Source organism: Melozone crissalis, unplaced genomic scaffold (assembly GCF_028551555.1).
Source record: "Melozone crissalis strain CALT ecotype California unplaced genomic scaffold, PUWL_Pcris_2 ptg000068l_1, whole genome shotgun sequence".
In the NCBI taxonomy this organism is placed as follows: domain Eukaryota; kingdom Metazoa; phylum Chordata; class Aves; order Passeriformes; family Passerellidae; genus Melozone; species Melozone crissalis.
Genome location: NW_026535846.1, coordinates 4504299 through 4518457, shown reverse-complemented (window position 1 = coordinate 4518457; position 14159 = coordinate 4504299). Strand labels below are relative to the sequence as shown.

Genomic DNA, 14159 nt, shown 5'->3' with positions numbered 1-14159 from the left:
ACCGCCGGACTCGCTCCAGCTCCTCAGAGCCCTCTGCAGACCCAGACTCGCTGTGGGGCTCAGCCGGGACGGGATGTGCACAACCCCAACCCCACAAACCCGGCACCATTCAACCCCAACTCCATAAATCTGGCACCATTCAACACCGACCCCACAAACCCGGCACCATTCAACACCGACCCCACAAGCCCGGCAGGATTTCGGGGCCGGATTTTCCGCCTCAGCCGCGGCCGGCCCGGGCTCCGCTCCCCGCCCCGCTCCGCCCTCAGCGCCCGGGGCCGCCCCTTCCCGCCCCGGGGAGCGGGGCCGGGGTAAGGAGCGAGGTTCTGAGGGCCAGAGGGGGAAAAAGTCGCGTTTAGATCCCGTCCATGAGGGCTGAGAGCAGCGAGGGAAGGGCAGAGCAGCTTCCGGAGCCTGTGAGGGGCGGGCACGGCCCTGGCTGTGGGAGCTGCCGGGCACGGAGCCGCTGCAGGGCTGGAGCCGGGCTGGGAGAGCTGAGGGAGAGAATGCAGGGAGAGCCCAGAGCCCTGCCAGGGCCTGAAGGGGCTCCAGGAGAGCTGCAGAGGGACTGGGGACAAGGATGGAGGGACAGGACACAGGGGATGGCTCCCACTGCCAGAGGGCAGGGATGGATGGGATATTGGGAATTGGGAATTGTTCCCTGGCAGGGTGGGCAGGCCCTGGCACAGCTGTGGCTGCCCCTGGATCCCTGGCAGTGCCCAAGGCCAGGCTGGACACTGGGGCTGAGGCAGCCTGGGATGGTGGAAGGCTTTTTCCCACTATCTCATTTAACCATCCTCTCTTTCCATTTCAGCTCATTCCCCCTTATTTCAACACTACCTGCTGTTGTAAATAGTCTTACCTTGTCTTCCCTGTAAATTCCTTTAAGATACTACAAAGGGGGAAATTTGATTATTTTTTTAATGAAGAATTTTATCCAAGCATTACTGTAATCCACTACAGATTTGCAAAGAATGCTGCTCAGATTTCACAGCTGATGTTCGATGCTAGTTGGTTCTGTACATTTCTCCTGTGTATCTGAACATGTGCTGCTCTAATCCCTGCTTTGGCTTGATCACGACTGAGTTGTGATTTTACCCACCTGTTGTGGTGGTTAAATCTGATGTGATGTGGCTGTAACATCCCAGTGTACCTCCCATGTTGCTGTGAGTAATCCTGTGAAACTGAGTTTTAAAAATCCTTGGTTTTGTTTTTATTTGCAGTGCTGTCCCATGGCAGCCGCCCCAGCAGAGAGCTCCAGGAGCCATGGGAAGGGGCTGGAGCAGAGCCAGAGCCACAGCAGCTCTGCCTTGGACTATTCAGGAGACACCTTTGAGTCCTTCAGCGAGGAGGAGGAGAGTGAAGCCCCTGGATGCTGGTGTTCCACAGAGGATTTGGAGGGGGCAGCTGTGTCAGAGGCTTTGGAAAGCTCAGCATCACTGGCAGGGCAAAGTGCTGCAGGTATGCAGAGCTCTCCCTGCTTGAGACCTGCCTTCCACAGCTCCTGTCAGTGCAGTGGGGACTCAAATCAGTAAAAATAAACATGTGAAAACTGCATGCAGTGTCCTTGCTGTGCAGAGTGCCCACCAGATCCGTGCTTCAGACAGCTCCATGGGAAGGACTTGGCCATGGAAATCCTTCCTTAGTAACCTTGTGGTGCTGAAATTCTGTTGGCACCTTAAAAACCAATTCTCCAAGCTACTTTTTACCATGTATGAAAAGTAGCTGGGCCATAAAACAATTTTTCCATGGGATAGTTCCATGATTTAAAATACTGAAGAGGGCTAGGTAGGGCCTTAAAGCTGCAGCAGAGGAGGGATAAAGCAGGAGCTGAAATCTGTGGCCTCATCTGTGCAGTGCTGTGGCTCAGGGTTTCTCCTCCCTAGCAGGGAGAGCTGGCACATTCAAGTGGAGGATTATTTGCCACCCACTTTGCTTTCCTCACAATGTGTGTTCAAAGTTGCCTTTTTTCCTTGCAGAGGAGGAGTCTGAAGCAGTGGATCCTGCAGCTGTGGAAAGAGCTGCCATAGGAAAATGGATTGATACCATGGGAAAGTGGATTGATCTGAAAAATAAAGACACTGGGATTAGGCCAGACAAATCTGCCATCACAACTCCTGCTGGTGAGTTGGGTAACTTCAGCAGAGCCTGTAATTGTTTCTTTTGGAAGGAGATGTAAACTTGACTTAAATTTTATACACAGGCTATTAAATCAAGGCAGCTAATTAGCCTGGCTTAATTAGCCAAGTAATTAAGTGCAAAGTTTCTCTTTTATGCTTTCTTGGAGAGCAGCTTGTCTCCCATATCACACATGGCTTTGATGCTCCCCCCATGTAGTGACATTATCCTGGTGATGCATTACCACACAACCTGGAAAAGTACATTCAAAAATGTCCCCATGTTTGACACTTAATTGTTTAATTTAATTCAGGATTTTTCTCTCCAGCTGTAGAGGAAATTTGGGCATTTTCCCCTCCAAAATATACACGGCTTCAGAATTTATTGTGTGACATTGTTTTTCCCCCTTGTTATTGATAATTGAATTATTTATTTGCCCTATTTTAGTTCCTTTCCCAAGCTGAGGGAGGCAGTAGGGCTCCAATTTTGGCAGGAACAATGGAGCAGCTTTACCCAAATAATGATGGAGTGCAGGGAGGAGGAGGAGGAGGAGGAGAAGGGAAAGGAGGAAGGAAGGATCCATTTCCATGTACCAGTTATGCAAGGAGCTGTGAGAGCAGATGGTGGGATGCAAGCCCTGCTAAAGTCTGTCAAAAAGTGGGTCAGAGATGCTATTTTGAATTAAGAAAAAAGAGCAAAAAAGCTGTAACTGAGCAAAAAATAATGGGAGCAGACGGGGAACCTTCCTCAATCTCCATGTTGATGGGAGGTGAGCACACTTGGAGTTTTGTAGGTCACTGTGGGACAGGGATCCTCCTGCCTGGGCCCTTCATGGTGTGGGATTTGTGCTCCAGCATGCTCAGAGCACCCATCTGCCCTAAGGAAGCAGCACCTGCCAGGCTGGTGAGAGCAGAGCTCCTTCCCCACAGTGTCAGTGCTGGGGCTCCTGACTCATCTCCTGCTTTGTTCTGCAGTCAGGGCAGTGGGGAGCAGCTCATCCTGGGCTGCTCCTGCAGGAGAATCTTCCCAAAATACACCAGAGCCCTGTGACTGACTCCTGGAGACGGAGAACGGGACCTGGTGGGCTCAGAGGCACTGAGGGGAGGATGAGCCACAGCTGAAGCTTGGGGATGATTTCCCTTGAAAGTTGCACTCACTCAGAGGATTTTATTCATAGAAGGCCTTGCAGATCCCTGCAGTTCCTCACCAGGGAATCTGTGCCTTTGGCTGGTGGGTGCTGAGGGCAGGGGGAGTCAGAGAGAGCACTGAGGCTGGAGCAGCAAATCCTGCTCCATTGTTGAAAGCGAAGGGAGACGACCCATCCTTGTTGATCAGCATCAAACTCCGATTTATTGATCCCACTTACACACCTTTATAGTGGTGTTAATTAAGCTTATACATATTAAAAAACTCGAGCTCATCATTGGCCACAGACTACACACCAACCCCTCCTTTTGTTTTCAATACCTGTGGTTTGTTATTGAAACCAAGATTTGTGTTCTCACCCTGATATGAAAGGTTCTCAAAACCTCCATGTCTGTTCCCAAAACAGCCAAGGACAGAAAGTTTACCTGTTACGAGAAGACTGCCTGAGAACTTAGCTGTTTACAGAAACAGGCTGTGAGAATTTGCTCCTCACAGCTGCCTTTTACTTTTCCATCAGCTGTATATTTTCATGGCCTTTTTTCCTTCAAGCCATGTCTGAGCAAAATTCTCCAACACTCCATGATCTTGAGCTGATGATGCAGAGCTGGCTTGTCCTTGCTGCTCCTGTCACTTGTCCCTGTGGCAGCCTCAGGTACACTGGTGCTTCCAATGATCCATATGAGCAGCACAAAATATGGTTCCTGCTTTTCCTTGATGCAAACAGAGTACCCAGCCAGGCTATCCCCAAATCAATCATAATTAGCCATGCACTGCATTTTTTAATTGCAGAATATTACCACAAAATAGCCACAGCAACTCTTCTGATATCTGTAAATGCTTCTCTTGAACTTAATCCTTCAGCACATGGTATCCCCAAATCTTGTGTTGTTTTAGCAGCTTGGAGATGTTTTTTTAATGCAGCAGATGAGCTCACCTGGAAGTGGATTGCTGCACAGTGAGTCCCCTCAGAACACTCAGCTCAGTGAATCACAGAGCACACAGGGTGCTCTGAATTGGGGTTTGTTTTATTGCCTCAAGACTTTCCTTCTCATCTTACTCCTAATAGGGTTAAATGTGATGGGGGAGCAAAAGGTTCTGCTTTGCATGTAGGAACACTCTGGAATGTCATTTTTATTTTTCATGGTTTTCTTTGTGGGCTGAAAGAAGGAAAACACGCTGGCCTCAGGTGAAGTGAGGAATTTTCATCAGAGTTCTTTGTCCCTGCACCCCAGTGTGGAAGCACGAGCTGTTATTAGGCAAATGCATCACAACATGAGTGTAAATCCTCAGTTCCACAGAGATTGCTCCATGTTAGTCATCTTTAAAATGTACTCAGGAAAAGGCAATTCTTCAGCTTTCTGTATCTGAGAATTCAGGTGGGGCTCTTTAACCCCCTGGCTGGTGCTGTGCTCACCAGCTGCCTCTCCATCAAATGCTTTGCCTGTTTGTTTTTCTGCCCTGCTCCTGTAATTGTTCCCTGGAGGGTGGGGATGCCCTGGCACAGCTGCCCAGAGGAGCTGGAGCTGCCCCATCCCTGGCAGTGCCCAAGGCTGGGTTGGACAGGGTTTGGAGCACCTGGGACAGTGGGATGTGTCCCAGTGTGGCCCTGGATGGGCTTTAAGGTCCTTCTAACCCAGCTTGCTATGTGACTCTGGGATGATTCACTGTGCTGGAGGAGTTTTACTCATTTGAAATTCCTATTTGTGATGAACAGCCTGACATTTCAGCCTGTTTCTCTGCCCTGTGGTACCTGCAGGGGTCTTTCTCGTGTTCTTTGCAGGCCAGGCTGTCAGCATGTTCATCTGAACTGTAAAATCAATCTAGGGCATTATGAAGATGCAATCTGGAGCTGCAGAGGTAAAACCTTACTGCAGAGCAGTTATTGATTATTGCTTTTCACAGTTATCTCTTTTTACTTTTTACCTTCTTTAAAATAGAATATTGGTAGGGAATAATAACAACAAAATGCCTGCCAATTTCCCTGTTAAATCAAAGTTAGACATCAAAGGAAAAGGCAACTCATAAATATTTTCTTCTTTTCCTCCCTCCTGCTGGATTTCAAATGTCACACTTAAGTGTGACATTTAAGGAGTTAAAACCTATATAGGTCACTGAAAAAACCTACAAAAGCTACACAGGTCACTGAGTTCCCTCAGCAGGGTTTGGGCTGCAGACATGAGGGTTAGCTGGTCTCTCCTGGGCTGCTTCCTGCACTTTGTGAAGCTTTTCTGCCTAAACATTGCACATTTAGTCACCTTCCTGGGTGAGATGGGGCTGGGGTTGATGCTGTGCTGCTGTCACTTGGGCTGCTCTTGTCACCTGCTCTGCCTTACTGAGAGGTCACACTGGATTTGGAGTAACAAACATCAGGAAAATGTCCTTGTGGAGCAGCCATGGGCACTGGCAGGGATTCTGTGCACTGCAGAAGGAGCATTGCAGCAGGTCTGCATCACACATGGAAAACAGGGAATCTACATGGAATTAACCCAACCCAAAGCAGGAGCTGAGATCCCCTGGGCAGGTGAACCTCCCACACCTGGGGGAGATCTGTGTGTGCAAATACTTCAGTTAAAAGACAAACTTTCCTCATCTTTTTTTGGGTTTCTTTCAGAAAAATTCTAGCCCTTGATCCCTAATTTAAATTCTTTCTGAACTTGCTGTTAAGCATGAGTTAATGTGGAGGAATAACTCCAGCACTGAGTCGTGCAGTGAGGTTTAAAAATTGCTGCTCCCTTTGCCAGTGTTTCTTCTGAAGTCTGGAGGTGCAGATGAGCAGATGGGTGGGTGTGTGGCAGCACAGGATTTATGCATTATTAGAAACCAATTCTTAATAAAATTGCACTTGTGGATGTCAGAAGAACCTTAAGTGAGTTATTCAGGCTGGTATTAAACTGTCACTGAATGCTCAGTGGACCTGATGTGTTTTACTTCTCCCTCTGAGTACTCAAATGCTTTTGTTCTGGGTTTTTTCCCCCCTCACAATGGTAACTTTTTAATCTTCTTATTCATTCTATGTTCAGCATAAATGAACCTGCCAGGAATGTTTTATTAGTGTGATTAAACCCAGTAGTGGCACATGATTTCCACTTTTTTACACAATTTTTGTGAGGAAAATCACCTGATGACTGAAATGAAGGTTTCCACTCACATATTTATGATGCTCCCTCGGAATTTTTTTTAAATTAAATTTCCTTTTAAGATGTTGCTAATTCTTGTTTATGTGTCTATAAATTGTCTTTCCTTTTAATCATTTTGAGACATCATTTTCTTAGGAGGAGTAAATTGCTATGTGGTGTTCAATTCTGAACTTAAACATATTTTCCATGTTGTCCACAGAGCCACAAAATTCCTGTTTTAGTTTTAATTATGGATTCCCTTATCCTTTAGAAACACTGGATTTCTGAGGAGATGCTCAGTTTCTTTGCAGAGTTCCACAACTGTGTCCTGTGCACTCAGGACTAAATAAATCCCAGGGAGTTTGGGGGAAGTTTTATATTCCAGTTGTTCAGTATTTTGAGGATTTGTGTTGTGGGACTGGAATGCCAAGTCTGGAAATTGAATTTAATCCTGAAAAGAGAAAATGTGGAGAGGTTGTTCAAATGATACAACCCAAGCTCCCAGCAGGAATTTGGGTGTGAATCCTTGGGGTTAAACACTTTGGGGTCCCCACCTGCCTGATTTTGGGGGAAATCTGCCCATGGAAACCTGGAGAGCCCCATCCTGAGCTGCTGGCCATGAAATACTGCCCTGCTTGTGCTCTGAGCCTCTGGAAAACCTCCCCCAAAAGCCCTGAATGAAGTTGTAAATCCATCCTAACCCACCCAGCTGAAGTCTAATCTCTGTTTTATTTATTTTTATGTGCCACTGGGAAGGATAAGGGAAGATGAAGGAGGGAATGATGTTTTTGAAATAAGATCTTCTAAAGAATTTAGGAAATGATTGTTGAAGCTTTAGATAAGAAGTGTTTTCTAATTGCATTTTCTCCAAAAAAAATTGCTTTTCTGTAGTTTGTGGAATTTATTGGAGGTGTTTCCAGGGTGCCTTCAGTGGACACTGCCTCTAATTTTTCTTACAAATTGCTCCTTAGAGTTATTGATGAGATCTCTCTTGATATATTAATTCATTTGGGTTTAGCAAGTTGCAGTTTCAGGTGGTGAGGTGCTAAATCTGTATTATTGACAGCCAGTTTATTTAATGTCTTAGTGTTTAACTGCTTGCTTTGCTAATCTGTTTATCCTGTGCCATTAACCTTTTGTCTTTTTATTTCCTCACATCTTTGGAGCCTCTTTTAGAGCCATTGATTGTGCAGGTTCCTACAGCTCCCATCCACATTTGTGTTTAAATTCTGATTTTAGAATTTTAGAGCCATTTGTTCTGCAGGTTCCTACAGCTCCCATCCAGATTTGTGTTTAGATTCTGATTTTGGACTCAATTATTGTGCAAGTTCCTACTGCTCCTATCCACATTTATGTTTAAATTCTGATTTTGGAGCCTGTTTTAGGGCCAGTTATTGTGCAGGTTCCTATCGCTCCCATCCACATTTGTGTTTAAATTCTGATTTTGGAGCCATTTATTGTGCAGGTTCCTACAGCTCCCATCCCATTTTGGTGTAAATTCTGATTTTGGAGCCATTTATTGTGCAAGTTTTTACAGCTGCCATCCGCATTGTGTTTAAATTCTGATTTTGGAGCCTGTTTTAGAGCCTTTTATTATGCAAGTTCCTACAGCTCCCATCCCCGTTTGTGTTTAAATTCTGATTTTGGAGCCAATTATTGTGCAGGTTCCTACAGCTCCCATCCAGATTTGTGATTAAATTCTGATTTTGGAGCCTCTTTTAGGGCATTTTATTGTGCAAGTTCCTACAGCTCCCATCCCATTTGTGTTTAAATTCTGATTTTGGAGCCAATTATTGTGCAGGTTCCTACAGCTCCTCTCCAGATTGTGTTTAAATTCTGATTTTAGAACCATTTATTGTGCAAATTCCTACAGCTCCTCTCCAGATTGTGTTTAAATTCTGATTTTAGAACCATTTATTGTGCAAATTCCTACAGCTCCTCTCCAGATTGTGTTTAAATTCTGATTTTAGAACCATTTATTGTGCAGGTTCCTATAGCCCCCATCCCCATTTGTGTTTAAATTCTGATTTTGGAGCCTGTTTTAAAGCTATTTATTGTGCAAGTTCCTACACCTCTCACACACATTTGTGTTTAGAATTCTAATTTTGGAGCCAATTATTGTGCAGGTTCCTAGAGCTCCCATCCACATTTGTGCTTTAATTCTGATTTTGGAGCCTCTTTTAGAGCCATTTGTTGTGCAAGTTCATACAGCTCCCAACTCCATTTGTGTTTAAATTCTTATTTTAGAGCCAACTATTTTGCAGGTTCCTACAGCTGCCATCCCATTTCTGTTTAAATTCTGATTTTTGAGCCATTTATTGTGCAGGTTCCTACAGCTCCCATCCACATTTATGTTTAAATTCTGATTTTGGAGCCTGTTTTAGGGCCATTTATAGTGCAGGTTCCCAGAGCTTCCATCCCATTTGTGTTTAGCTCAGTGCTGCTGCAGGCAGGGCCTGGCCTGGGTTTGGCTCTCCTTTGCCCACAGGAGCTCACACAGATGCAGAGCTGCCATTCCTCTGTCCCTGGCACAGCCACTGATGCCTTTCCCTGTTGCTTTTAGGAATTTCTGGGCTCTCCCAGGCAGAGCTGGGGGCTCTGAGCCGTTTCTGCAGCAGCAGGATCAGCAGCATGCAGCAGCAGCAGGCACACAGGGGCAGGAGGCTGCACTGGGGAGCCCCAGCAAGGCAGACTGAGCCAGGACAGTCCTGTGCTGTTCCTGCCCAGCTGATGAACAGGATCCTGCTGGAAAACACCAGGGAGGCTCTGAAACAGGTACTGGGGGAGACAAAGGGAGATTTCCCCTAAATTCTGGAGAACCACTGCAGAAAAAAGCCATAATAACAGGATCAAGGCAGGCAGACCTTACTGATGCCAGGCTCAGGCCTCTGGAAGAGGTTTTGGGTTGACAGCCCAAGATTTAATCTTCTCATTTCTTAGACATTGTCACAGGATTTTTCATTAAATGTGTCTTTCCTTAGGATTTTTCCTCCTGAGAATCTGAGAGGCCTCAGGAACAAAATGTAAACAATGGTTATCTGCTGCTGTGGAATGCAACAGGTGCATCTGGGATTGGTCTCATGTGGTTGTTTGTAATTAATGGCCAATCACAGTCAGCTGGCTCAGACTCTGTCCCAGTCACAAGCTTTTGTTATCAGTCTTTCTTTTTCTATTCTTAGCCAGCCTTCTGATGAAATCCTTTCTTCTATTCTTTTAGTATAGTTTTAATATAATATACATCATAAAATAATAAATCAGCCTTCTGAAACATGGAGTCAGATCCTTGTCTGTTCCCTCATCCTCAAACCCCTGTGAACACGGTCACAATACATCACTTTAGATGCTAGCAAATAATCACCATAAACTATTGTCTGCTGATAAAATCCTAATTTGTGTGATTGAGCAAGGCTGGGGTCATCATTTATTTTACAAGAAGCCCTGGACCAGCTAGAGGAAAAAGCCTTTTTCTCTGATTGTGTTTGCCCCTATTATTTATCAAATTATTCTGCATATTATTTGTTGTGAAGTCTTTGGGACTCCAGGATTAGAAGAATTCCAAAGACAGAACCTCCCTGTGCTCCCAGCTTTCTCAGGTATTAGATAATATTGATAAAAACTGTTCCAATAAAATCTTGCTGACCTCAGTCCCTGCTTAAGAAGCCTCTGTCTCATCTTTACCCTATTCAAATCTCTTTTTTTTGTCACCAGCCCAGTGTTTTTTTCCCACCACAGGATGGGTTTTATGCCCCAGCTCCTCCCCTCAGCCCTGCACCTAAAAATAACACTTTAAAGTCAGTTCTGATGTGATAATTATTTCAGCCTTCCTGTCTTTTAAAACAATTTTGACATTTCAGCCATCTGCTTTTAAAATTTCTGTTAATGTTAACCTACCTTGCAAATTTAGTGGATTTTTTTATTTCCTCTTTCTTTGTCTTCCATTGTGGGAATACATTCCCTGAGAAAAGTGACTTCATCTGCTTGGTTCTGTCTGTAGCTCCACACAACATTTTTATCCAGAGAAGTCAGGGAAAAGGGGACAGAGGGGCCTGGGATGGGACTTCCTTGGGCTGATTCCTCTGTCTTTGTAGCAATTGAATGTGTTTGTGGAGCCAGATGGAATCTGAGTCAATTAGATCAGATAAAACCATTGATATTTCATAAAAGCACAAACCCTGGGATTTGTGTAATGCTGTTAAATAAGCTTAAGATTTCATGGTGGATAACCTGACCCAGGAATCACTGAGCAGCACTGATTATCTCACAGACAGAGCTGCAGAGTCTGGGCTGGATTCTGGCTCAGAGCTGCATGTTTGAACTAATGGCTCCAGAGTTTATTTGCCTCTTAATTTATTTATAACATGTATAAATATAATTTATAATCATAGCCCCTCTGGTTGCTGCTTAAAGCCTTGCACACAGCCAGCATAGGAGCAGTTATAGATGATGGAATTGTGACTCTGAATTATTTTACCACTGCCTAAAAAGCCAATTTTTGTCTTTAGTGTACTTTTATTGATTGTTCTCAAAGTTGCCAGGCCAGACATCGCTCATGGCATCAAAGTTTCCTCTCCCAGGTGACAGAAGCTGAAGTCCATGAGGTTTCAACCTGTCCTGGCTGCCAGCAGAAGGAAGCAGAGCTGGCCAAGGTTGCCTTTCTCAGGAAAAAGAAGACTCTGCTGGAAGGTGCTTTAATCCAAGAGAAGCTGGAAGAACAGTTTTACTCCAGGGTAAGCAAATATTGCTGAAAAAAATTCATGCTACATTTTTATAGGTGCTGTAATGAAAGAATCTGTAATTCAGATTCTCCCTGATTTATGGCAGTGAGATCAGTGCAAACCAAAATAGAATTTGGGTCCATTTCATTAATAAAGTGCTTGGGACCAACGTTCTCCTCAAGTCATTGGAGCTGCTGATTTGTGGAAGCTGAAGGTCATTCCCAGGCTGTCCTGGAATGTGTTTGGGTCCCTTTTGATTGTGTCTCCCCAGTTTTTCTGCTGGGCTGTCCAAGCTGAAATGGCAAATCAAATGATGTGATAGGAGGTGACTGCCCCCGCTGGGCTTCCTTGCTCACCCTTTGGGAATCTTGCAGTAGGACACTGCAATGTGTGATGGAGGCTGAGGTTTTTCTAGAATACTCTGAGATTTCTGCTTGCAATTCCTGTCTCTGTGCCAGTGTCCCAGGGATGGAAGCTTTGTTGGTAGGAATTGCCTCTGGAGCGGCTGGGGGAGCAATGAAATGTGCAGAATTCCCTGGGCCTCCCGTGGCTGCTCTTCAGGAGGATCCTTGTAGCCATGGTATTTTCTGAAAAATCCTTTCCTTAGGATTTTTTCTCCTGAGAAGCTGGGAGGCCTCAGGAGCAAAATGTAAACAATGGTTATCTGCTGCTGTGGAATGCAACAGGTGCATCTGTGATTGGTCTCATGTGGTTGTTTCTAATTAATGGCCAATCACAGTCAGCTGGCTCAGACTGTCTGGTCAGTCACAAGCCTTTGTTATCATTCTTTCCTTTTCTATTCTTAGCCAGCCTTCTGATGAAATCCTTTCTTCTCTTCTTTTAGTATAGTTTTCATATAATATATATGATAAAACAATAAATCAGCCTTCTGAAACATGGAGTCAGATCCTCATCTCTTCCCTCATCCTCAGACCCCTGTGAACACCACCACACATCCTCCTGATGGAAGAGCTCTTCTTTCCCTCCTTGGGAGGGGGAGCCTGAAGGGAGGAGCCTTCCTGCAACTCCCAGCTCTCTTCTCATGTTGAACAACCTGGGAGTTTGAGCTGTACCACACATTCCTTTCTTCCCTAGTGTAATTCCACTCTCCAGCATTTTGACTCTTCCTCACTCCCTACCTAAGATTTGAGAGTTTCAGCCTCAGGTGAGGCTTCACTTTTTCCCATTTTTCCCCCATGCAAGGCTAGCTGCTTTTCCCTGACCCTCCTCAGGGAAGATTCCTGCTTTTTGGGCCAGAGTTTTTAATCAGAATCCTTTCAAACCCACCAAAGTGTGTGGAGGAGTGCTGCCCACCTGGCTGGGCTTGAGGGGCTGGGTGTGTGCTACAGGCCATGAGAAATGGCAGAGATACAGTCCTGAATAATTCCATGTTTGCTTTCTGTTTCAGGACATGCTCACACTTCTAGGAGAAGCACTCAGAAGCTTTCCCAAACCTTCAGAGGATCCCAGGGATTTGTGGCAAAGGCTGAAGGGTCAGGAGTGGAAAGACTGAATGGATCATAACTCCAGTGGGTGAAGAACTGGGAGAGCCTCCTGTGGGCAGTCAGCTCCAGAATTCCAATAATTTTGGATCTGAGCTGCTGTGGCAGTGATGGATTGGGTGCTGCTTTAATATTCCTGCAGGTGGAACCAGATCTGCCTGGCTGGGCTGTGAGTCAACCTCTCCTCAATGCAAATGTTGCAGGATATTGTAATCCATCTCCATGGGTTTCTCAAATTCCAGAAGCCAGCAGTTTCCATTATTAATCTGGCAAGGCAGAAGAATTGTTTTTTGGGGGATTGCTGTGGGATTGCAGAGCAGCTCCCAGCTCCCTCCATCCATAAGGAAAATAAATGATTCTGTTTGCCAGGGCAGGGAGGTGTAATCACTGCATCTCAGCTCAGGCTTTGCCCACTGCCTCATGGTAAATTGAAAGTGAGAGCCCCAGGTGGAAGACAAAAAGCAAAGTTAACTATAAAAAGCAGTAAAATGAAATGAAGTATTTATAGAAGGGAATTAATGAGGTTGTAACAGAAATTAATCAGCAGGGCTGGGGGTGCCAATGGGATGAGAAATGATAATAAATTAATCATGGAATCTATATAGGATAGAGAAAAACAAGCAACAAATGAAAACTGGGAGAAGAATTGCAAGAAAATACTTGGGAATTTGTTGTAATTTTTCAAGATGAGGAAATCACTGTTGTTCAAAGATGATCTGGGGTTCAGTACACATCCAAATAAATGGAATTATGATGGGAATCTTTGGGTTAGACAGTGAAATCATCCTCACTGTGCCCTCCAAAGCCTGGTGCTGCTCTGTGGGCACCCCTGCAGCCCTTTGTGACCAAAGCTGACAGCAGGGGCTCAGGCCTGACTCTTCTCAGCCTCCCATTTCCTGACTTCTCTGCATTCCCATCTCTGTGGAAACCTTGGAGGGACATCCCTATCTCTGAACCCACACTGTATTTTTGTGCCAAAGCAGAGGGAATTAAATCCCCCTGTTGCATTTTCTTCCCCCATTTGCATCTTCTTTCCCCCAGAGCCCTCACTGCTGCCTTAAGGGGGGTTTGTATTTCATGGGGTTGTTTCCCTCCTCTGCTCTGGATTGTTTATCAGAGTCCTTGAGGGCTGTGTAGCCTCTTGTTCTCCCTTCCCACAAACCATGGAAAACCTGGAGGGAAATGCTGGGATATAAACAGAAGTGTTAGCAAAGTTCTGCCTTCTGCTGCTTAAAAATCTGCTCAGAGTGATTTCCCTGGGAGTGGATCCTGAGTAGGTGAAGCCCAGGTGGGAGCCCAGCCCAGCCCTGAGTTCCTCACTGCTGCTTGTCCTTGCAAACAGCTTTAATAATCCATCAAAAATACTGCCCCAACAGCATCCTCTTTGGAATTGTCCCTGCAGGGCACTTGGATAATGAATGAACTCTGCTTGTTCCTTCCTGTTGCTCTGGGATCCTTGGAAATGTTTGAACCCTTAAACCTCCTGCTTTCCAATCTCCTCCTGGGTGCCCCCCTCTGTTCCTTGTTTTGCTCTGCACTCCCTGGTTCTCTGAGCCTCTGGA

The 14159-nt window shown here is 45.4% G+C and overlaps 1 protein-coding gene across 1 annotated transcript; it reads left to right on the top strand.

Moving 5' to 3' along the window:
- Positions 1 to 813: 813 nt before the first annotated feature.
- CUNH8orf48 (chromosome unknown C8orf48 homolog) lies at positions 814 to 13610 on the top strand. Its single transcript, XM_054289777.1, has 6 exons — positions 814 to 874; positions 1224 to 1461; positions 1980 to 2123; positions 8944 to 9155; positions 10955 to 11107; positions 12504 to 13610. The coding sequence occupies exons 2-6, from the start codon at positions 1233 to 1235 to the stop codon at positions 12606 to 12608; spliced, it is 843 nt and encodes a 280-aa protein (XP_054145752.1). The 5' UTR covers positions 814 to 874; positions 1224 to 1232; the 3' UTR covers positions 12609 to 13610.
- The last annotated feature ends 549 nt before the right edge of the window (positions 13611 to 14159 follow it).

Coding starts and splice junctions, on each gene's coding strand:
- CUNH8orf48 (XM_054289777.1), top strand. CDS start 1,233: ATGGCAGCCGCCCCAGCAGAGAGCTCCAGGAGCCATGGGAAGGGGCTG. Junction 1,462..1,979: donor GGCAGGGCAAAGTGCTGCAG/GTATGCAGAGCT, acceptor TTTTCCTTGCAG/AGGAGGAGTCTGAAGCAGTG. Junction 9,156..10,954: donor CCAGGGAGGCTCTGAAACAG/GTACTGGGGGAG, acceptor TTCCTCTCCCAG/GTGACAGAAGCTGAAGTCCA.